The 22,859-nt window shown below is 37.2% G+C and overlaps 1 protein-coding gene across 6 annotated transcripts in view; it reads right to left on the bottom strand.

Annotated features, from left to right (window-relative positions):
* The window catches only part of FCHSD2 (FCH and double SH3 domains 2), a 333,702-nt gene that overhangs the window by 69,476 nt on the left and 241,367 nt on the right, over nucleotides 1-22,859 (bottom strand). For all 6 annotated transcript variants that reach the window (XM_035703856.2, XM_049098913.1, XM_025459111.3 and 3 more), the window contains one exon: nucleotides 16,348-16,470. In XM_035703856.2, the coding sequence (XP_035559749.1) occupies nucleotides 16,348-16,470 (123 nt within the window). The remainder of the gene's footprint in view (nucleotides 1-16,347; nucleotides 16,471-22,859) is intronic.

The following is a 22,859-nucleotide window of genomic DNA, read 5'->3' as shown; positions in this document are numbered from 1 at the left end:
TATTCCATATATTTAAGCTTTTCAACTCAGGAACAAGATAAGGCCTCCATAGTGCACGGGGATGATGTTGCTTAGGTTTCTTTTCGTTCATAGGTTCCTTCTTCCAACACTTTTTTTCTCTCTTGAAGTTTATTTGCTGAAGAAACTGTGTTTTTGTCCTGTGGTGTTTCCTACAGCCTGAATTTTGTTGACTGCATCCTTGCTGTGTTCTGTTCCCTGTATGTCCTATAAATTGAAGCTTGATTGCATTCTGGGTTTTGTTTTGTTTTTATTTCTTGCAAGGTGATATTTACTTCATGGGAAGGCTTGCCTCTGATTTACCTATTTTTATGATATTAACAGCTTTAGTAGGCTGAAGGGTAGCCCCTAAAAAGGTGTATCCATGTCCTAAACCCTGGAACCTGTGAATGTTACCTCATTTGGAAAAGGACCTTTGCAGGTTAAAGATTTTGAGATAATTCCAGATTCCCTCAATGGGCCCTAAATCCAATGATAAGTATCTGTATAAAAGACACAGAAAAAATACAGAGGGAGAGCCAGCGTGACCATGGAAGCAGAGATTAGAGTGATACGGCCATAGGCCAAAGAATGCCTGTAGCCACCAGAAGCTGGGAGAGGCAAGGACTGATTCTCCCGAAAACTGTTTGAAGGAATGCAGCTATGATGATCCTTTGATTTTGGACTTTTGGGCTCCAGAACTCAGAGGGAATAAGTTTCTGGTTTTTTTTTTTTTTTTATGTTTACTTATTATAAAGGCTGACTTTGAATTTTATTTTTTTAATTTATTTTTTATTGGTGTTCAATTTACTAACATACAGAATAACCCCCAGTGCCCGTCACCCATTCACTCCCACCCCCCGCCCTCCTCCCCTTCTACCACTCCTAGTTCGTTTCCCAGAGTTAGCAGTCTTTACAATCTGTCTCCCTTTCTGATATTTCCCACACATTTCTTCTCCCTTCCCTTATATTCCCTTTCACTATTATTTATATTCCCCAAATGAATGAGAACATATAATGTTTGTCCTTCTCTGACTGACTTACTTCACTCAGCATAATACCCTCCAGTTCCATCCACGTTGAAGCAAATGGTGGGTATTTGTCATTTCTAATGGCTGAGTAATATTCCATTGCATACATAAACTACATCTTCTTTATCCATTCATCTTTCGTTGGACACCGAGGCTCCTTCCACAGTTTGGCTATTGTGGACATTGCTGCTAGAAACATCGGGGTGCAGGTGTCCCGGCGTTTCATTGCATTTGTATCTTTGGGGTAAATCCCCAACAGTGCAATTGCTGGGTCGTAGGGCAGGTATATTTTTAACTGTTTGAGGAACCTCCACACAGTTTTCCAGAGTGGCTGCACCAGTTCACATTCCCACCAACAGTGTAAGAGGGTTCCCTTTTCTCCGCATCCTCTCCAACATTTGTGGTTTCCTGCCTTGTTAATTTGCCCCATTCTCACTGGTGTGAGGTGGTATCTCATTGTGGTTTTGATTTGTATTTCCCTGATGGCAAGTGATGCAGGGCATTTTCTCATGTGCATGTTGGCCATGTCTATGTCTTCCTCTGTGAGATTTCTGTTCATGTCTTTTGCCCATTTCATGATTGGATTGTTTGTTTCTTTGGTGTTGAGTTTAATAAGTTCTTTATAGATCTTGGAAACTAGCCCTTTATCTGATATGTCATTTGCAAATATCTTCTCCCATTCTGTAGGTTGTCTTTTAGTTTTGTTGACTGTATCCTTTGCTGTGCAAAAGCTTCTTATCTTGATGAAGTCCCAATAGTTCATTTTTGCTTTTGTTTCTTTTGCCTTCGTGGATGTATCTTGCAAGAAGTTACTGTGGCCGAGTTCAAAAAGGGTGTTGCCTGTGTTCTTCTCTAGGATTTTGATGGAATCTTGTCTCACATTTAGATCTTTCATCCATTTTGAGTTTATCTTTGTGTATGGTGAAAGAGAGTGGTCTAGTTTCATTCTTCTGCATGTGGATGTCCAATTTTCCCAGCACCATTTATTGAAGAGACTGTCTTTCTTCCAATGGATAGTCTTTCCTCCTTTATCGAATATTAGTTGACCATAAAGTTCAGGGTCCACTTCTGGGTTCTCTATTCTGTTCCACTGATCTATGTGTCTGTTTTTGTGCCAGTACCACACTGTCTTGATGACCACAGCTTTGTAGTACAACCTGAAATCTGGCATTGTGATGCCCCCAGATATGGTTTTCTTTTTTAAAATTCCCCTGGCTATTCGGGGTCTTTTCTGATTCCACACAAATCTTAAAATAATTTGTTCTAACTCTCTGAAGAAAGTCCATGGTATTTTGATAGGGATTGCATTAAACGTGTAAATTGCCCTGGGTAACATTGACATTTTCACAATATTAATTCTGCCAATCCATGAGCATGGAATATTTTTCCATCTCTTTGTGTCTTCCTCAGTTTCTTTCAGAAGTGTTCTATAGTTTTGAGGGTATAGATCCTTTACATCTTTGGTTACGTTTATTCCTAGGTATCTTCTGCTTTTGGGTGCAAATGTAAATGGAATTGACTCCTTAATTTCTCTTTCTTCAGTCTCATTGTTAGTGTATAGAAATGCCACTGATTTCTGGGCATTGATTTTGCATCCTGCCACGCTACCGAATTGCTGTATGAGTTCTAGCAATCTTGGGGTGGAGACTTTTGGGTTTTCTATGTAGAGTATCATGTCATCGGCGAAGAGGGAGAGTTTGACTTCTTCTTTGCCAATTTGAATGCCTTTAATGTCTTTTTGTTGTCTGATTGCTGAGGCTAGGACTTCCAGTACTATGTTGAATAGCAGTGGTGAGAGTGGACATCCCTGTCTGGTTCCTGATCTTAGGGGAAAGGCTCCCAGTGCTTCCCCATTGAGAATGATATTTGCTGTGGGCTTTTCATAGATGGCTTTTAAGATGTTGAGGAATGTTCCCTCTATCCCTACACTCTGAAGAGTTTTGATCAGGAATGGATGCTGTATTTTGTCAAATGTTTTCTCTGCATCTAATGAGAGGATCATATGGTTCTTGGTTTTTCTCTTGCTGATATGATGAATCACATTGATAGTTTTACGGGTGTTGAACCAGCCTTGTGTCCCGGGGATAAATCCTACTTGGTCATGGTGAATAATTTTCTTAATGTACTGTTGGATCCTATTGGCCAGTATCTTGTTGAGAATTTTTGCATCCATGTTCATCAGGGATATTGGTCTGTAATTCTCCTTTTTGGTGGGGTCTTGGTCTGGTTTTGGAATTAAGGTGATGCTGGCCTCATAGAACGAATTTGGAAGTACTCCATCTCTTTCTATCTTTCCAAACAGCTTTAGGAGAATAGGTATAGTTTCTTCTTTAAACGTTTGATAAAATTCCCCTGGGAAGCCATCTGGCCCTGGACTTTTGTGTCTTGGGAGGTTTTTGATGACTGCTTCAATTTCCTCCCTGGTTATTGGCCTGTTAAGGTTTTCTATTTCTTCCTGTTCCAGTTTTGGTAGTTTGTGGCTTTCCAGGAATGCGTCCATTTCTTCTAGATTGCCTAATTTATTGGCGTATAGCTGTTCATAATATGTTTTTAAAATCGTTTGTATTTCCTTGGTGTTGGTAGTGATCTCTCCTTTCTCATTCATGATTTTATTAATTTGAGTCTTCTCTCTTTTCTTTTTAATAAGGCTGACTAATGGTTTATCTATCTTATTAATTCTTTCAAAGAACCAACTCCTGGTTCTGTTGATCTGTTCCACAGTTCTTCTGGTCTCGATTTCGTTGAGTTCTGCTCAAATCTTTATTAACTCCCTTCTTCTCCTGGGTGTAGGATCTATTTGCTGTTTTTTCTCTAGCTCCTTTATGTGTAAGGTTATCTTTTGTATTTGAGTTCTTTCCAGTTTTTGAATGGATGCTTGTATTGCGATGTATTTCCCCCTTAGGACTGCTTTTGCTGGATCCCAAAGATTTTGAACGGTTGTATCTTCATTCTCATTAGTTTCCATGAATCTTTTTAATTCTTCCTTAATTTCCTGGTTGACCCTTTCATCTTTTAGCAGGATGGTCCTTAACCTCCACGTGTTTGAGGTCCTTCCAAACTTCTTCTTGTGATTTAGTTCTAATTTCAAGGCATTATGGTCTGAGAATATGCAGGGGACGATCCCAATCTTTTGGTATCGGTTCAGACCCGATTTGTGACCCAATATGTGGTCTATTCTGGAGAAAGTTCTATATGCGCTTGAGAAGAATGTGTATTCAGTTGAGTTTGGATGTAAAGTTCTGTAGATATCTGTGAAATCCATCTGGTCCAGTGTATCATTTAAAGTTCTCGTTTCTTTGGAGATGTTGTGCTTAGAAGACCTATCGAGTATAGAAAGAGCTAGATTGAAGTCACCAAGTATAAGTGTATTATTATCTAAGTATTTCTTCACTTTGGTTAATAATTGATTTATATATTTGGCAGCTCCCACATTCGGGGCCTATATATTGAGGATTGTTAAGTCCTCTTGTTGAATAGATCCTTTAAGTATGATATAGTGTCCCTCTTCATCTCTCACTACAGTCTTCGGGGTAAATTTTAGTTTATCTGATATAAGGATGGCTACCCCTGCTTTCTTTTGAGGACCATTTGAATGGTAAATGGTTCTCCAACCTTTTATTTTCAGGCTGTAGGTGTCCTTCTGTCTAAAATGAGTCTCTTGTAGACAGCAAATAGATGGGTCCTGCTTTTTTATCCAGTCTGAAACCCTGCGCCTTTTGATGGGGTCATTAAGCCCGTTCACGTTCAGAGTTACTATTGAGAGATATGAGTTTAGTGTCATCATGATACCTATTCAGTCCTTGTTTTTGTGGAATGTTCCACTGAACTTCTTCTTAAAGGGGAATTTTAAGAGTCCCCCTTAAAATTTCTTGCAGAGCTGGTTTGGAGGTCACATATTCTTTTAGTTGCTGCCTGTCTTGGAAGCTCTTTATCTCTCCTTCCATTTTGAATGAGAGCCTTGCTGGATAAAGTATTCTTGGTTGCATGTTCTTCTCATTTAGGACCCTGAATATATCCTGCCAGCCCTTTCTGGCCTGCCAGGTCTCTGTGGAGAGGTCTGCTGTTACCCTAATACTCCTCCCCATAAAAGTCAGGGATTTCTTGTCTCTTGCTGCTTTAAGGATCTTCTCTTCATCTTTGGAATTTGCAAGCTTCACTATTAAATGTCGAGGTGTTTTACGGTTTTTATTGATTTTAGGGGGGGATCTCTCTATTTCCTGGATCTGAATGCCTGTTTCCCTTCCCAGATTAGGAAAGTTTTCAGCTAGAATTTGTTCAAATACATATTCTGGCCCTCTGTCCCTTTCGGCGCCCTCGGGAACACCAATTAAACGTAAGTTTTTCTTCCTCAGGCTGTCGTTTATTTCCTTTAATCTATCTTCATGGTCTTTTAACTGTTTGTCTCTTTTTTCCTCAGTTTCCCTCTTTGCCATCAACTTGTCTTCTATGTCACTCACTCGTTCTTCCACCTCGTTAACCCTCGTCGTTAGGACTTCTAGTTTGGATTGCATCTCATTCAATTGATTTTTAATTTCTGCCTGATTAGCTCTAAATTCTGCAGTCATGAAGTCTCTTGAGTCCTTTATGCTTTTTTCTAGAGCCACCAGTAGCTGTATAATAGTGCTTCTGAATTGGCTTTCTGACACTGAATTGTAATCCAGATTTTGTAACTCTGTGGGAGAGAGGACTGTTTCTGATTCTTTCTTTTGAGGTGAGGTTTTCCTTCTAGTCATTTTGCTCAGTGCAGAGTGGCCAAAAGCAAGTTGTACTGGGAAAAGGAGAAAAAGATAGGAGAGAAAGAAGGAAAGAAAAGAGAAAGAGAAAAAAAAAGGAAGAAAAAAACGAAAAAAAAGAAAAAGAGAAAGAAAAAGAAAGAAAGGAGAAAAAAGGGGGGTGGGGGAAGGAAACAAATCAAAAAGCAAAACAAAACAAAACAAAACAAAAACAAACAAAAAAGAACCACGGGGGAGTATCTTCTGATTCTGTGTACTTTAAGTCCCTTGGCTTCCCCGGAAGTTGTCCGTCTAGCTGGTCTTCTGGGGGAGGGGCCTGTTTGCTGATTTTCAGGTGTTAGCAGTGGGGGGAGCTGCTGTGCCCCTGCCTGGTGCAGGGCTCAGTGGGGGTTGTTTACCCCGTGAGGCCCCAGGAGGAACAACCCCAGTGGTTGCTGCAGCTCTGGAGCCCTGGATTCAGCCCCCACAGGAACTACTCCGTCTGCCGGGCCTGGAGGCTCTGGGGCGGGGCCGCTGATTTGCTCAGCTCGTGGCAGGAGCTTCCTTGCTGTCCTGGGCCCTCCCGGCCTCTGCCTGTCCCGGGGGAGGCGGGATCCTGGGCTGTGTCCCGGCGCCCTGTGCTCCGGGGCCTGCGCTGTTGGATTCGCGCTCCCAGGCCGCGCAGCCCCCTCCGCGGAGCCGCCGCCCGAGCCCCCCGAGCTGCTCTGGGTCCCGCCGGGTCCCGCCGTGCGCGCTGCAGCCCTTAGGGAGCTCGGCGCACTCTCCTGGGCGCGCAGTTGCTCTGTTACTGTCCCAGGGAACCCGAGGGCATCCTCGCCCTCCTGGGTCCTGCTCCAACTCCCTGCGAGCCCCTTTCCACCGGGAAGGTTGGTGCAGCTCCTGCTCCTCCGGGACGGGGCTCTCCTGTCCTGGGGACACTCGCCCCGGCCTCAGCCCGGCTCCTCGCGGGGCCCCTCCCCCTTGGATGCCTTTTGTTTCTTTATTTCTTTTTTCCCCGTCTTCCTACCTTGATAGAAGCGCAAACTGTTCTCACTGTAGCATTCCAGGTGTTCTCTCTTTAATTCTCAGGCCGAATTCATAGATTTTCAGGATAATTTGAAGGTTTTCTAGGTAATTTGGTGGAGACAGGTGATTTGGAGACCCTACTCTTCCGCCATCTTGCCCCTCCTCCTCAGTTTCTGTTGTTTTATGCTACCTAGTTTAAGGTAATTTGTATAGTAGCCATAGGAAACTAATGTAACAGGCCTATGATAATAAATCTATTGGAGGATGCAAAAACTAGAGATTTTTCTATTTGTTTTCCTATTAATCTAACAAGGAATTCTATCATTCCTTTGTCATTTATTAGTTGGAATAAGTCTATAAAAGAAACTTTGCAAGTCGACTATTTAATTACCTTGAGGTATAGTTTGTATAAGGAAGGCAAGATAAATGGTTCTTTCTCTTTATTATCTAGTTGTCCAATTAAGTTGTTTCCCTAGAAACCTCCAAAGAATGCCTAATTGTAACTTTAATAAATTATTATTATGAAAACATGGCTTTAAAAATATTCAATGTGCTTTAGTTCACTGCAATTATCATTAGTGATGCTATAATCATCCCATCTTTGGCCAGTAAGATCACATTCTAAATCCTTTTGATATGACCTAGTAGTTTTTGAAAGTTTTGCTAGTTTCTTTGGTTTCTACTATGACAAACCATTTAAGGTTTATCTCATATATTTCATGCCCCAGACCTGGAGAATCACACTTATCTTTCTGAAAAGCCCTGTCTCCTTCCCCTCACTCCTAAATGAGAGAGAAAGTATTCAGAAAATAAAATCTGGACACTAGAGGTACTAGGTTAGTCACTGGTCTTTTTCTCAAACATTTTATTTTGAAAGGAAGTCACAAAGAGACCCTATATACCTCCCAATGTTGCCACCTTGCATAACTACAGTAAATATCAAAAATCAGGAAATCAACACTGGTACAAAGCACAGAGCTTATTTAGATTTCACCACTTATGCATGAACTGATTTGGGTATGTGTGTGTGTAGAAGTCTATGCAATTTTATCATGTGTGTAGCTTCATGTAACCAGCACCAAAATCAGAGGCTTAACTGAACCATCTGCAAGATTCCCTTGTGCTACTCTATAATAGCTATATTCACTCCCCTCATTCCTGATTTTTGGCAACCACTAACCTATTCTCTATCTCTATAACATGTTATTTCATAAATATTGTATGATGGACTCATGCACCACATTTTTTTTTTAAGATTCATTTGAGAGAAAGTGAAAGGGGGGGAGAGAGAGAGAGCATGAACAGGGGGATGGGGAGAGGCAGAGGGAGAGAGAATATCAAGTGGACTCCCTGGCTGAGCACAGAGTTCAATGCAGGGTTCAGTCTCATGACCCATGAGATAATGACCTAAGCCAAAATCACAACTCAGAGGTTTAACCAACTGAGCAACCGAGGTGCTCTAGCACCTGTCTTTTTAAGATAGCCTTTTTAAACTCAGCATAATTTCCTTGACTATATCAACAGTTTGCCCCTTCTTAGTGCTGAGTAGTATCCCATTGAATAGACACATCAAATTTGTTTGATCCTTCACTGATTGAAGGTCATTTAAACAATTTCCAGTTTAAATGACCAGAATAAAACTACTATGAACATTTGTCTGCAAGTTTCTGCGTGAAATAAATTTTTATTTTCTCTGGGATATATGCCCAATCTCACTCTCTCTTTAAAAGTGTTAGAGAGGTATATCTGATATGCTATAAACTATATAAAGTATAGTTTGGTAAGTTTTAACATAGCTGTACACCTGTAAAAACATCATCACAACCAAAATAGTGAATATATTCCTTACTATCAAAGGTTTCCTCATTCCCCTTGTAATCCATCCTTCCGTTCCTTTTCTGCTCCCCTCTGTCCTTTTTTGTGATAACTGAGATGAAGCTTTAAACCTTGTTACAGATGTATCCTTCAGCACCTAGCACAGTGACTTTGCCTAAAGTAGCATTCAAATGAACAGATATTTAAGAACACCTGTCTATCCACTGCTGAGATTAAGTAAAAGAATACCCATATTGCCAATGCCCTCCTTATCACATACCTCTTCAGACATTTTTCCTAGTTATCCTTTGATTAATTTTAATACCACAAATATACTATATATGTTACTGTGGCCCACTATAATATTTAACCCTTCCCTAACTATCTGGAAGCAATTTTTACTCCCCTTTGGGGGGATTATCACCTTCTCTGAGAGTGCATACTCTAGAGGTAACCATCCTACTGAATTTTACCCTTCTCTCTCTTTTTCCATTTATTTTTTAAATTTTTTCTCTTTTTTCCATTTAAATATTATTACTACATATATCTCAAAATGATATTATTTTCTTGGGTATTTTTGAACTCTTAAATGGCATCTTAGTGTTTGTATTGTTTTATAACTTGCTTTTCAGTCAATATTGTATTTGTGAGTCTCATGCATATTAATACATGTGCCTATAGATCTTTCAATTTTATTGCTGGTATGGTAATCCATTATTCATCCTATTGTGGATGGCTGGGTTCTAGCTTTTTAATGTTATTATGAATATTTTTCCAAAAGTGTCCTGGTACACATGTGCAAAAATTTCTCCAGGATTATTTCTTAGGAGTGGAACTGCTGGGCCATAAGCTAAGTGCATCTTTAGATTGACTAGATAATGCCAAATGTTCACAAATTGGATATAGCACTCTGTACTCCCCTGGGCAGTCTATGACTTTCTGGTAATCCATATTCTCACCAATACTCATTCCTGTCTATCTATATTTTTGTCAATCTCATAGGTATAAAATAAGTATAAAATAGAATCTCATAGTGCTTTTAATTTCCATTTCTTTGATTAATAATGAGGATAAGTGGGGATCCCTGGGTGGCGCAGCGGTTTAGCGCCTGCCTTTGGCCCAGGGCGCGATCCTGGAGACCCGGGATCAAATCCCACATCGGGCTCTTGGTGCATGGAGCCTGCTTCTCCCTCTGCCTATGTCTCTGCCTCTCTCTCTCTCTCTCTCTGTGTGACTATCATAAATAAATAAAAATAAAAAAAATAATGAGGATAAGTATCTATATTAGTTTCCTACGACAGCCAGAACAAAGGATCAGACTGGTTGGCTTAAATAACAAATTTATTTCCTCTTAGTTCTGGAGAACTAAGATCATTTTACCTTAATAACCTCTTTAAAGATCCTATCTCCAAATTAAGTAACAATCTGAGGTATTAGGGATCAGGACTTCAACATATGAATTTTAGGGGGATACAATTTAGCCCATAATAGCATCTTTTAAATGGCATAGCTATTAATATATTTTATTCTCTGGGATGTGTGTTGTATGATATATCAGCAGTTCACTCCTTTTTATAGACAACATTCCATTGCATGGATATAGCATATTTTATTTATCTAATCATCAGCTGACAGACATTTAGGTTCCCACTTATTGGCTATTATGAATAATGCTGCTTTGAACACCTGTATGTGACTTTTTTGTTTTAATACGTTTTCAATTCTCTTGAGTGAAAGTGCTGAGTCATACAGCAACTCGATGTTCCAATTTTTGAGAAATTATTTTCCATAGTGGCTGCACTATTTTACATTCCTAACAATGTTTGAGCATTCTAATTTCTCCACATCCTTGCTAACACTTGTTATTTTCTGTGTGTTTGGTTGTTTTAAATTATTAAAGCCATCCCAGTGAGTAAAAAAATGGATGTCATTGTGGTTTTGATTTCCATTTCCCTAATGACTAATGATGTTGAACATCTTTTTATATGATTATTGGCCATTTGTAGATCTTTTTCTAAATTATTTTTTATTCATTGATTTTTTTGCATATATATTTAAAATATTTATATTTGAGAGAGAAAGAGAGAGGGAGAGAGAGAGAGTAAGCGAGTGAGCAGGGGGAGGGGCAGAGGGAGGAAGAAAGACTCTCAAGCAGACTCCCTGCTGAACTCAGAGCCCAAGATGGAGCTTGATCTCATGACCCATGAGATCATGACCTGAACTGAAACCAAGAGTTGGACACTCAACTGACTGAGTGACCCAGGTGCCTCTGTATATCTTGTTTAAAGAAATGTCTATTCAGGTCCTTTGTCACTTTTTAATTGGGTCATTTGTATTTTTGTTGAGTTCTTTATATATTCTAAATATTAAATCCTTATTAGACAAATGATTATAAATAATTTCAAATAATAAATAGTAAATAGTAATTATTATAAATAATTTTCCTCTCCTATGGGCCATCTTTTCCATATTCTTGATAATATTCTTTGATACACAAAGGCTTTTATTTGGAGAAGTCCACTTGCCTATTTTTTCTTTGGTTGCTGCTGTTTTACTATTAAAACTAAAAACATACTGCCAAATCCAAGGTCATAAAGATTTCTTCTATAGCTTTAGGTCACTGATTCATTTTGAATACATTTTTGTATATAGAATGAGGCAGGGGTTCAACTTCATTCTTTTGCATGTGGCTATCCTGTTGTCTTAACATCTTTTGTTGAAAACACTATTCTTTCTTCACTAAATGGCCTTCATAACCTTGTTGAACATCAATTGGCCATATGTTTGGGCTTATTTCTAGACTCTCAATTCTATTTCATTGGTCTATATGTCTATCCTTATGTTAGTACCACATTATTTTGATTAATTTTGCAGTAAGTTTTGGAATTGGGAACTGTGAGTTCTTCAACTTTTTCTTTTCAGTGTTATTTTTGGTTATTTAGGACCCCTTGTAGTTCCATATGACTCTGAGGATTAGCTTTTCCACTTCTGAAAAAAAAGGCTGTTGGATTTTTGATAGGGATTGACTAAATCTGTAGAATGCTTTGGGGGAATACTGCAATATTAGTAATATGAAATCTTTCAATCCATAAATATTTATTATTTCCATTTATTTAGGTCCTCTTTAATTTCTTTCAGCAATGTTTTGTAGTTTCTCAATGTACAAGTCTTTCAAACCCTTATTTAGAGTTATTCTTGGTATTTTATTCTTCAGATACAATTACAGTTGGAATTCTTAAGTTTCTTTTGGCTCATTCAGTAATGGGAGTATAGAAACACAACTGATTTTTGTGCTTTGATCTTCTACCTGTAACTTTTGCTGAATTCATTTATTAGGTCCAGTACTTTTTTTTGTGGTCTCTATAGTATTTTCTATGTATAGTTACGTCATCTGCAAATACAGATAATTTTATTTCTTCCCTTTCACTTTGGTTTACTTCTATATATATATATTTTTAAGATTTTACTCATTTATTTGAGAGAGAGAGAGAGCTAGCACAAGCAGAGGGAGAAACAGAGTCCTCATTGAGTGGGGAACCCAAAGTGGGGCTGAATCCCAGGACCCCACAATCATGACCTGAGCCAAAGTTAGATGATCAACTAACTAGCCATCCCATTTTTTTCCCCTTGACTAACTGATCGCACTAGGACTTCTAGAACAGTGGGGGAAAATGGGCATCTTTGTCTTGTTTCTTATCTCAGGAAGGAAAGCTTTCAGATTTTTACCACTGAGTGCAGTGTTAATAAATGCCTTTTATCTGTTAATGAAATTCCCTTCTACTCCTAATTTGTGTTTTTGTCATGAAAAAATGTTTAATTTGGGGCACTAGGGTGGCTCAGTGGTAGAGTGTCTGTTTTGGGTCAGGTCATAATCCCAGGGTCCTGGATGGAGTCCTGCATCAGGCTCTCCACAGGAAGCTTCCTTCTCCCTCTGTCTATGTCTCTGCCTCTCTCTCTGTCTCTATGAATAAATAAAATCTTTAAAAAAAATGTTTAATTTTGTCAAATGCTTTTCCTGTCTTTTTTTCCCCCTGTGTCTTTTGAGATGATCATGTAATTTTTTCCTTTATTTTATTAAGTTTACTTTTTTTTTGCTTAGTCTTCCAAGTATTAAGAATGGCAATAATAATTTAATTTCCAACAAAATAGAGAATAACAATTTTATTTTTTGAATTGTTTAAAGAGAAGAGCTAATGTTACTAATTGGTAGGAGTTTCCTTTTGCAGACAGAAAGCAAGCACATGTGAACAAACTATAAAGGCCAGTGGAACTACTTTTGGAGTTACTATCCTAGAGAAAATATTTATGACAACATCTGCTTCAGTTACATATACAAAGCACTTCATAAAATATTAAGGAGAAAAGCAAGCTTCATAAATAATTAAAATCAAACAAAAACTCCTAGGGCCAGGTTCTCCCTTTAGGGGATGTAAGATATAGAGAGCACTGTAACTACAGTTCACCTATAGTTAAGGCCAGAGCCAAATAGCCATGCAGAGCAGGGACGCCTCCATCCAGCACTGAGTCATCTTCCTTTTTTGTCCTCCCCTCTCCCATTGCTGCACCTGGGATCACTGGATGGGAGAATAGGGCACCCCTCATGACTGAGGGCAGAAGTTGCTAGAAGTCAGAGCAGGATGCCTGGGTTTCCCCCTGCCTCCACTAGCCCCTACCATTTCCCCATGATATGGTAGCTTCTCCTTGGGCTTTCCTTGCCTACCCTGTCTCCTGGGATCAGGGAGTAGGATACTAGACATGACTCATGTCTTGGGTACATACCACATAGCAAATAAATGGTAGCAAAAGAAAAAAAAAAGTAATGTAGTATAGCTACAGTGTCAGTACAGTTACCCCAAAATATATTTGAGAACATGCACAGATATAATTTAGATATGGTGGGAAGAATAACCTCCTCCTCCAAGAAGGCTAATAAGGGTGTAGAATAAAAACCTAGAGTTTCAAACTTTCCTCGGGGTTATCAGATCACTGTGCTGCTTTTTACTAAAAATACTCTTACTATATTATAAGAGTAGCATAACAAGTTCTTTGTAACAGAAAAACACATGGGATAAAACTTGAAGTTATGAACTCTTGTATTTGGAACAAAAGAGCTCATCTCCTAGTTACATCATTCTTACTTTCAATCTAAACAGAAGAGCATCTCATTTATTACTCATCTCTGGGGAGCAAGATATTCCTATGAGTGACTGCAGAGGAAAATGAAAGCTTATCTCTTTATGTGTCCAAATCAGTTTATACATTTTAAATTCATTTTCTATGGAAATAATATAAATTAAAGAGATAATACAGTATGGTAGTAGAGTATGGACAATACTATATGAGTATGTAGCCTCAGGCAGCCACATAAACCTCCTGAGTCGGTTTTCCTCTCTATATAATGGGCATGATAATACCAACCTCAGAAGATATGCTAAAAACTCCTAGAAAATTAAGTGCTGTGTAAAATATTAGTTATTTTTAAAGACTGTACACTTACCTGCTTTATAAACTAAAGGTAGTGTATCCAATCTAACTTATTCTCAGAAAAAGAGATTTCAGACAATTTTGTCAGAGGACAACCTCTGATAAAATCAGAATGTAATAAAATAAAAACAAAATATAATTTCTAATAAAATTAAAAATGAAAAAAGTTACTCCACTCCATACTCCCACTGAATGAAGACTGGGAAAACTCACTTCTAAATAATTCATCAGTTAACAAGGGGGAAAATGTAGAAACAACAAATAGCCCTACATATATAATGCAGTTAAAGTAGAAAAAGATTTTTAGTCTTAAGTGGATTTACTTGAAAAATAATAAGCACATAAGCTGCAACAAAGTAGAAGGAAATAATAAATATAAAGTCAGAAATTAAGGAAATAATAACATGGAAGAGTAGAACAAAAGTTGGCTCTTGGAAGAGATTAATAGAATAGACTGGTAAATCTGATCACAGTGAGAGAAAGCACAAACTATATTAGAAATGAAAAAGGAGACAACTGTGGAGGCACAGAAGTTTATACACAAACATATACCATCAAATTTGATAAATGAGAATTTCCTAGGAAAGTATAAGTTACAAAAATGTACAAAAACAGGAATAGAAACCCTGAATGGATCAATAAACAATTTGATCACAGGGCCCCTGGGTGCCTCAGTCGATTAAGCATCTGCCTTTGGCTCAGGTCAGGATCCCAAAGTCCTAGAATTAAGCCCCAAGTTTGCTCCCTGCCCAGCAGAAGTCTGCTTCTCCCTCTCCCACTGCTATTCCCTCTGCTTGTGCTCTCTCTCTGTCAAATAGGTATATAAAAAAAAAAATCTTAAAAAAAATAAACAATTTGATCACTAGTCAAAAATCAACCATTCCATAAATGGAACAAAGCCAGGATGTTTTTATAGACTTTCTCCCAACATTCTCTTATGTAAAATTACAAATGTACATACATTAAAATAAGAACTGTACGGAAACACCCATATACCCACTACCTAGATTAATTAACACTTTTCTTTTTCTCTTTCTCTTTTAAAGATTTTATTCATTTATTTGAGAGAGAGAAAGAGACAGCAAGATGAGTCGGGGGTAGACAGAGGGAGAAGCAGGTTCCTCGCTGAGCAGGGAGCCCAATGCTGGGCTCTATCCCAGGAGTCTGGGATCATGACCTGAGCTGAAAGCAGATGCTTTAACCAATTAACATTTTTCTACATTTGCTTTCATATAACTATCTATCTTTCTGCCCATCTTTCTTTCCATATATCAATCCTTTTATACCTTGTATTGGATTCTGGAGAGTAAAAATAAAGGAAAATAGAAGTTATGACAGGATTTCAAAGCACCAGGCTAGTGATCTTTATATTCCCATATCAACTTAATATTTTAAATGCTTTTCTAAAAATAAAAGAGCTATGGTACACTGAAAACAATAATACATACATATGAGGTATTCAGGAAGAAGAGTCTATGACTCTTTCCTAAGAAACCCTGATTCTTTTCCAAATAATATCTTAAGGTATTAGCCAGTTCCTGTTTCCCCTGCCAAAAAAGAGGACCAAGCTGGATCTTTAAAAATAGATATTAAAAAATGAATATATTTTTACAATTGCATGCTTTCAGTCAGGGAATATTTGCTATGCATTTATCAGAATAAAAATAACATTACTAATCACAAGAACAATTTATCTTCAAAAGAACAGTTTCTCTGCTGCAAAAAATTTTAATTTGTCAGATCTTGAAGAATTCAAATAATTTCGTTTGCTTTCTCTGCAGTGTGTGAATATGCCAGCAAAGTTGCTGGATCTCAACACTTTTGAATAAAAAGATTACTATCAAAGAATGACAGCACATAAAAGGTAAGGTTAATTTTTAAAAAAACAAGATCGAGTATTCATTTCTTCAACAATAATAAAATGTTACTTTCCCTTTTGTGCTTTTTTATTATTCTTTGCATTGACACATGACCTTGTTGTTCCCCAAATTTATTTAAGTTGAAGGTAAAACTCTTTAAATCATTTCTTCTCAAAAGCACATACATGGCAAAAGACTCAAGTCTCAGCTGGCTTGTGTCATCACCTCCCTTTTTTCCCCTTTGTGCCAACTCACCGAGGGAAGAGAACACCTTCCAACTTTGTTAGAAGAATACTGTTTCCAGGAAATTTGCCCTTTAAAGAATTCTTCTAATGTATCGGTAACTTCATTTTGTTTATATGCAAAAACATTTTAGATTCTAAAATGGATAACATATCATGTATTTTAATAAAGGTAACTTACCTTGCTGGAGGTTTCTAATAAAAACTGGAATGTGTTCTGCACAGCTTGGCATGTCTCTAGCTCAGTCCTGCTGAAGGCTATTAAATAATCCTTCAGGTGATCATACACATTTCCATCGAGAGCCTGTAAAAGGGTAAAAGCAAAAGTATGATGACAAAGCTCTGATATATAATGCTTACAAGGTAAATTGTTTAAAATCCATTAATAATAAGTGGAGAAAAGCTAAGACAGTTATGCAAGCATACATGTCAACAGTAAACAATCACCTGAGAAAATGTCTTTTCTAATAAATAGGAATTAAAAAAGATAAATTCAATACTGGTAAAGCTGTGGGACAAAACTTAGAGATAAAGTGGTTGCGTTTTTATCTTTGTCTAAAAACTGCATCAACCCCTCTAGTTACTTTATAACAGAGTAGGAGTGGGAGTTGAATAAAACAGTGGATGTGAAAGGATCCAGGCATAGTGCATGTGCAGGGTAGACATGCAAACATTAATATCCTCCATTTTTTTCTCATCCATTGTTGGTAGTATTATAAATTAGTATATTCTTCCTATAGATTAGAGAAAAAAACACCACAGAAATCGTTTAAAGAAAGTGACTCAGTACAATCTGGGGAAGAAATACCAATGAAAGGTCCATAAAAAGTTTTATTTTTTTAAAGATTTTATTTATTTATTCATGAAGGATAGAAAGAGAGAGGCAGACACATAGGCAGAGGGAGAAGCAGGCTCCCTGCGGGGAGCCTGATGCAGGACTCAATCCCAGGACCCTGGGATTACCCCTGAGCCAAAGGGAGATGCTCAACCACTGAGCCACCCAGGCATCCCTATAAAGAGTTTTAAATACTCTTTGTTTATGCATTTAGAGCAGGACTCAATGAAATTGAAAGGAAAAAAAAAAAAGAAAACCACTAAACATTTGAAAAATAATTAAGCTATGATATATATATATATATGTTATAATATATATCTACATATATATAACTAAGTTATATATAACTATATGTAATATATAACATATCTATATATCTATATCTATCTATCTATATATATATCTAACTAAGTATACATGCCAACAAAAACTGTGGTAAGTATAGCTGCAAAAACATGTATAAATAATTTTAGGTCAAAAAAGTAGAACAAATAGCATACATATTACCAACTACTGTGGGCAAAATATATCTATAATAATAATAATAACCAAAAAAGGTTCTGGACTCTTGCCGATCAATGGAGGTCTTCTTAAAAATTGAGGTAAAATACATACAACATAAATCCACCACTTTAGCTATTTTATTTTATTTTAAATTTTTATTTATTTATGATAGTCACACAGAGAGAGAGAGAGAGAGAGAGAGAGGCAGAGACATAGGCAGAGGGAGAAGCAGGCTCCATGCACCGGGAGCCCGATGTGGGATTCGATCCCGGGTCTCCAGGATCGCGCCCTGGGCCAAAGGCAGGCGCCAAACCGCTGCGTCACCCAGGGATCCCTACTTTAGCTATTTTAAAGTGTACTATTCAGTGGCTTTTAGTGCATTCACAGTGCTGTGCAACTACCACTACTATCTCATTTGCATTGCCCCCAAAGAAATCCTACTCTCCCCTTTCCCCCCGCCTCTGGCAACTACTAATTTTTCTATCTCTATAGATGTGCCTATTCTAGGCATTTCATATAAATGGAATCATATAACATGTGTCCTTTTGTGCCTGTCTCTGTCATATAGCATAATATTTTTAAGGTTCATCAAATGTATTAATACTTCATTATTTTTTATGGCCAAATAATATTCCTTTATATGGATATGCCATTTTTTTATTTACCTGTTCATTGGTTGATGGGCATTTGGGTTGTTTCCACTTTTTGGCCATTATGGACAATGCTTCTATGAACATTTATTTATGTACAAGTTTTCATTTGAACATCTGTTTCCAATTCTCTTGGGTATATGTCTAGTAGTGAAATTGCTGGATCCTATGGTAATTCCATGTCTAACTATTTGAGGAATTGCCAAGCCTTTTCATGGTGGTTGCACCATTTTACTTCTTCATCAGCAATGTATGAGAGTTCCAATTTCTCTACATCCTCTTCAACATTTGTTATTTTCTGTTTGTGTTTAAAAATTATTCAAGCCATCTTAGCAGTATCTCATTGTAGTTTTGACTTGCATTTATGTAATGACTAGTAATTTTGAGTATCTTTTCATGTGCTTATTAGCCATTTGTATATTGTCCTTGGAGAAATGTCTATTTAAGTCCTTCACTCATTTTTAGATTAGGTTGTTTTTTTGTTGTTGTTGTGGAACTGGAAGAGTTCTTTACGTATTTGGATACTTCTATTTCATGAGCTCTATGACTTTCAAATATGTTCTACTTTGTGGGCTGTTTTTTCACTTTCTCAGTAGTGTTTTCTGATGTGCTTAAGTTCTTACTTTGATCAAGTTTAATTTAGCTATTTTTCTTTTGTTGCTTGTGTTTTGGTATCATATCTAAGAATTCTCAATGGAGGTTTTACAGTAGATAAATTCTTTGTACATCTTATATTTGACTATTCCATTAAACTTTTACTGTAAAACTGATTTTTAAAAATACACATGTTGTATCCCCAAAGCACTAACAAAGCTGCACGTTCTATAGTGCTTACACCACCAGATGGCACCATCAAGCACTTTAAATATAGGCAGTAAAAAGTGCCTTAAAATTCCTTTCCGTGTAGTTATGTAATATCCCCAGAGAGACTGCTGGTGTTGTATGAGTAAGAATTCCTAAGTCAGGACATGGTTTTCAAACCTGTTAAAAAAGAAACCTATAAATTCTTTTAATATGCTTTTGTCTTAGGAATACTCTTGGTAGATGGTCTTAACCTCATGCTTGCAGGAAACAATTTGGAGCATTTTATTTAAACACAGTAAACAGAACAAACAAACAAACCCACATAGAAAATGGCAATATAGGGATCATGAGCTCCTAGCCCCTGAATTTCTGATTCAGTAGGCTGGGATGGGGGTGGAGGGCTGAGAATTTATATTTTCTAACAATATGCTGCTGGTCTAAGGACCATACTTTGAGAATTATTGGACTAAGCAGTCATTTTAGCTGAACATTTAGCTTAGCATTTAGGTTGAATATTTATGTTGACTTAGATCCTGGTGACCCTGGAGGAGGCACAGTGGCTAGAGCAGAGAAATCTACCATCCTGAATAGGGTCAACAGCCCCAACAGGGAGGCAGATCAACAGCTGTCTTCAACAGAATCATGCTCTACATCAGAATTAGAGGCAGCATGATGCAGCACAGGAAAGAATTTGAATTCTGAAGTAAGTTGTATGTGCGTTAGAATGCCAGCACTGTTACTTCTTCATTTTGATGGTTTTCTCATTTGTAATTAGGGAAAGTGGGAATACCATATACTTCACAGGCACATTGTGAAGATTAAATAAAGGAAGTGTCACAATTACTCTCTTGCCTTCCTTAAAAATCTTCAATGGATTGGCCATCTATTGGTATCTGTTAAAGCTGGATAATGAGTACATGGGAGTCATCATACAACTTTTTATTGCAGTATATGTTGGGAATTTTCTAGAAAACAATAAAAAGAAAGCCTGAGTATCAGATCAGGAAAAAAAGTGATGCTATAATTTTTTTTTAGTGGCTCCCACTGTTTTTGAAAAGTCAAAATTCTTCAGCTGGTATCTATGGCTCTTTATAATCTAGTTCCAAATTACTTCTCATTAGCACCGTCTCTCATTACTGTTATCTGCATTGTGCTCTATATTGCAACCACATTTGAGCCATTTTAGGAAATGACATTCACTTTCATTTTCCAATTAAGTTATTCTCTTGGCTTGGACTGTTCTCCTCTTATTTATCTTTATTTAAATAGTAATAATGATGGCTGACACAGGCAGCTAACATTTACTACTGACATTTAACCTAAACCAGTGATTCCTGGGATGGAAGCTGAGTCCAAAAAGCCTATTCTTTACCACCAAATGGCTATTGAGTCCAAAAAGCCTATTCTTTACCACCAAATGGCTATTTTTCCTACCAAACAGAGGAAGTCTATCTTTAGTAGAAGAGATTTATACCAACTCACAAGGAAAAGCAGTGACGAGAAATTTGGCAGAGTGAAGCTGGGACCACGGGGCAGAAGGGAGAGACAGGGAATGTCCTTGGATTGGGTGGTTTCTGAGTAAGCACCCCTTTGTCCACCCTGTAATTGGTTACTGGAGCCAACAAATTCCCACTTTGCTCAAGTTACTTTGCGTTGAGTCTTTGTTATTTGCAATTAAGAGACTCCTCACTAATAGGTTACGAATGATAACTGTAGCTTTTATCAGCTGAACTATTTAAATTATTTCTTTTGAAAATTGTATTATAAGAAAAACTTTGATTCATCTAGGTAATTAACTGCAAGTATAATTCGATAGTTTGCTTTATATTCTTGATTCTCTTCAATTAAACAGATGTAAAAGTTTGAAGTAGACAACTGTTATTACTGAACCACAAATATATTTCAAAAGCTTTGTGAATTTTTTAAGATTTTATTTATTTAAGAGAGAGCATGCGCAAGCACAAGCGGGGGTGGGGGTGGGGGTGGGGGAGTGGTGGGCAGAGGGAAAGGGAGAAGCAGACTCCCTGCTGAGCAGGGAGCCAGCACAGGGCTTAACCTCAGGACCCTGAGATCATGATCTGAGCCTAAGGAAGACTCTTAACCAACTGAGACACCCAGGTGCCCAGCTACCTATATTTCCTGAAAATTGAAAGTAAGGTAAGAACTACTCAAAGCTTTCAATAAATGGTAAATGTGTCATAACTATAATATAAATATAACAAGGGCATGCATGGTGAAGATGCATCTGAACCCTATCATTTAATGAGGAAGGCATAAGAATGTTTTAAGTACACTTGTTTGTTCATTTTCAAATGAGCAGATGTGCACAAATTCAATTAATATAGAAAGCTGTGTAAAGAGCCACAAATTTTGTAATGGTAATTACAATGGTAAACTAGAATTCATGTATTTGCTCAGAAATGGCAGAAGAGGCATTCTTCCATGGTTTATACAAATATGAGTTAATCTGGCAGAGTGAGCTCCTGGGTGGTCTCCACTATGCAAAAATTTAGTAGGTAACTCAACCAAATATGTATTTTGAATAGTCAAACTTATAAAACATCTGATATAAATTGCTAGGGGAAGAAGTCTATAATGTCTATAGTCTATAGTCTATAAGTCTATAAATTGAGAAGCCATAGGCCTTTGATGAGCCACATGTTTTAATGGTCTGGTAGTTTTCCAATTTGAAAAATTGAACTTGAATGCCTTTAAGCAGCCATGTTCTCTTCTGTTACCAAAAGACCACACGATCCTTATGTATTATTACCAATACTCATTTGATCAACTTGATTTCTAAAATCAGTTGAGTTTTACAACACAAACTCATAATAGTAAATACAATTCAAATTAGTAAAAAAATAAAGGGGGGTGGATATCTTAAAGACAAATTCAGAAATTTAAAATACTGGGATGTTCCACTGAATTTTTTTTTTTTTTTTTTTTACAAGAAAGTATAAATGCCCAGGAACTTGTTTGAAGAGGAAAGCTATCCTGAATTAGGGGTAAGGAGAAAGAAAATGTGTCCTTTTTCTAAGCATTTGATGCAATATCCCCGTATAGTGAGACTTTAAACAGTGGCCTCCTCATTTAGATCCAGGAAGGGCACAGATTCTACAGTCATAGAATTATGTTGAAATCTCTTGAGTTTCCTTAATGCAGCCTAGAAAGGCAAATTCTTTTCTAAGAGCAATGGATATTCTAAAATAGTCTTTGGTAAAAGTCAAGGATATAAATATCAAGATGATGACAAATATAAGCTCTCTTAAAATTAAATCATGAAATTCTACAGTCCTCCTTTGCTGATGGAAGAGAACAATGATTGCCTGCCTGCATTTATCTTTCTGAGAAGACCCCAGCTATACATAACCAAGATCACTTTTTACAAATTTAGAGAGACTGAAGAGGTCATGGGAATGAAAGGTGCAGCATAGGGAATATAGTCAATGGTATTGTAGTAATATTGTCTGATGACATGTAGCAGCTACACTTGTGGTGAGCATGGCATACATAGAGATGTCCAATCACTATGCTGTACACCTGAAAATAATGTAACATTGTGTGTCAACTATACTTCAATAAAAAAATTTAAAAATAAAAATTAAAGAAAAGAGATCAAAGCAAGTACTGGGCTGCATCTGTGTCCCTGTAAATATTTTAACACATAGATGAATATATCAATTGATATAAAGTAAAATTAGAAACAGATCACCCAGGTTGTTTTTTTTAAAAACACTGAGTTCTTTTAGGTTGAAAGAGAAAACAAATAAGAAAGTTCTCATCTGTGAATTACAAAACTCCATGAATTACAAAACTCCAGAAAAGGAAAATTCAATATTGCTTTTCTATAAAGTCTGTGTTGTTCTCTTGAGTTATTTACTAGCATGCATAACTGCTTGT

Source organism: Canis lupus, chromosome 21 (genome assembly GCF_003254725.2).
Source record: "Canis lupus dingo isolate Sandy chromosome 21, ASM325472v2, whole genome shotgun sequence".
Classification (NCBI taxonomy): domain Eukaryota; kingdom Metazoa; phylum Chordata; class Mammalia; order Carnivora; family Canidae; genus Canis; species Canis lupus.
This window is presented reverse-complemented; position numbering and strand designations above follow the sequence as displayed.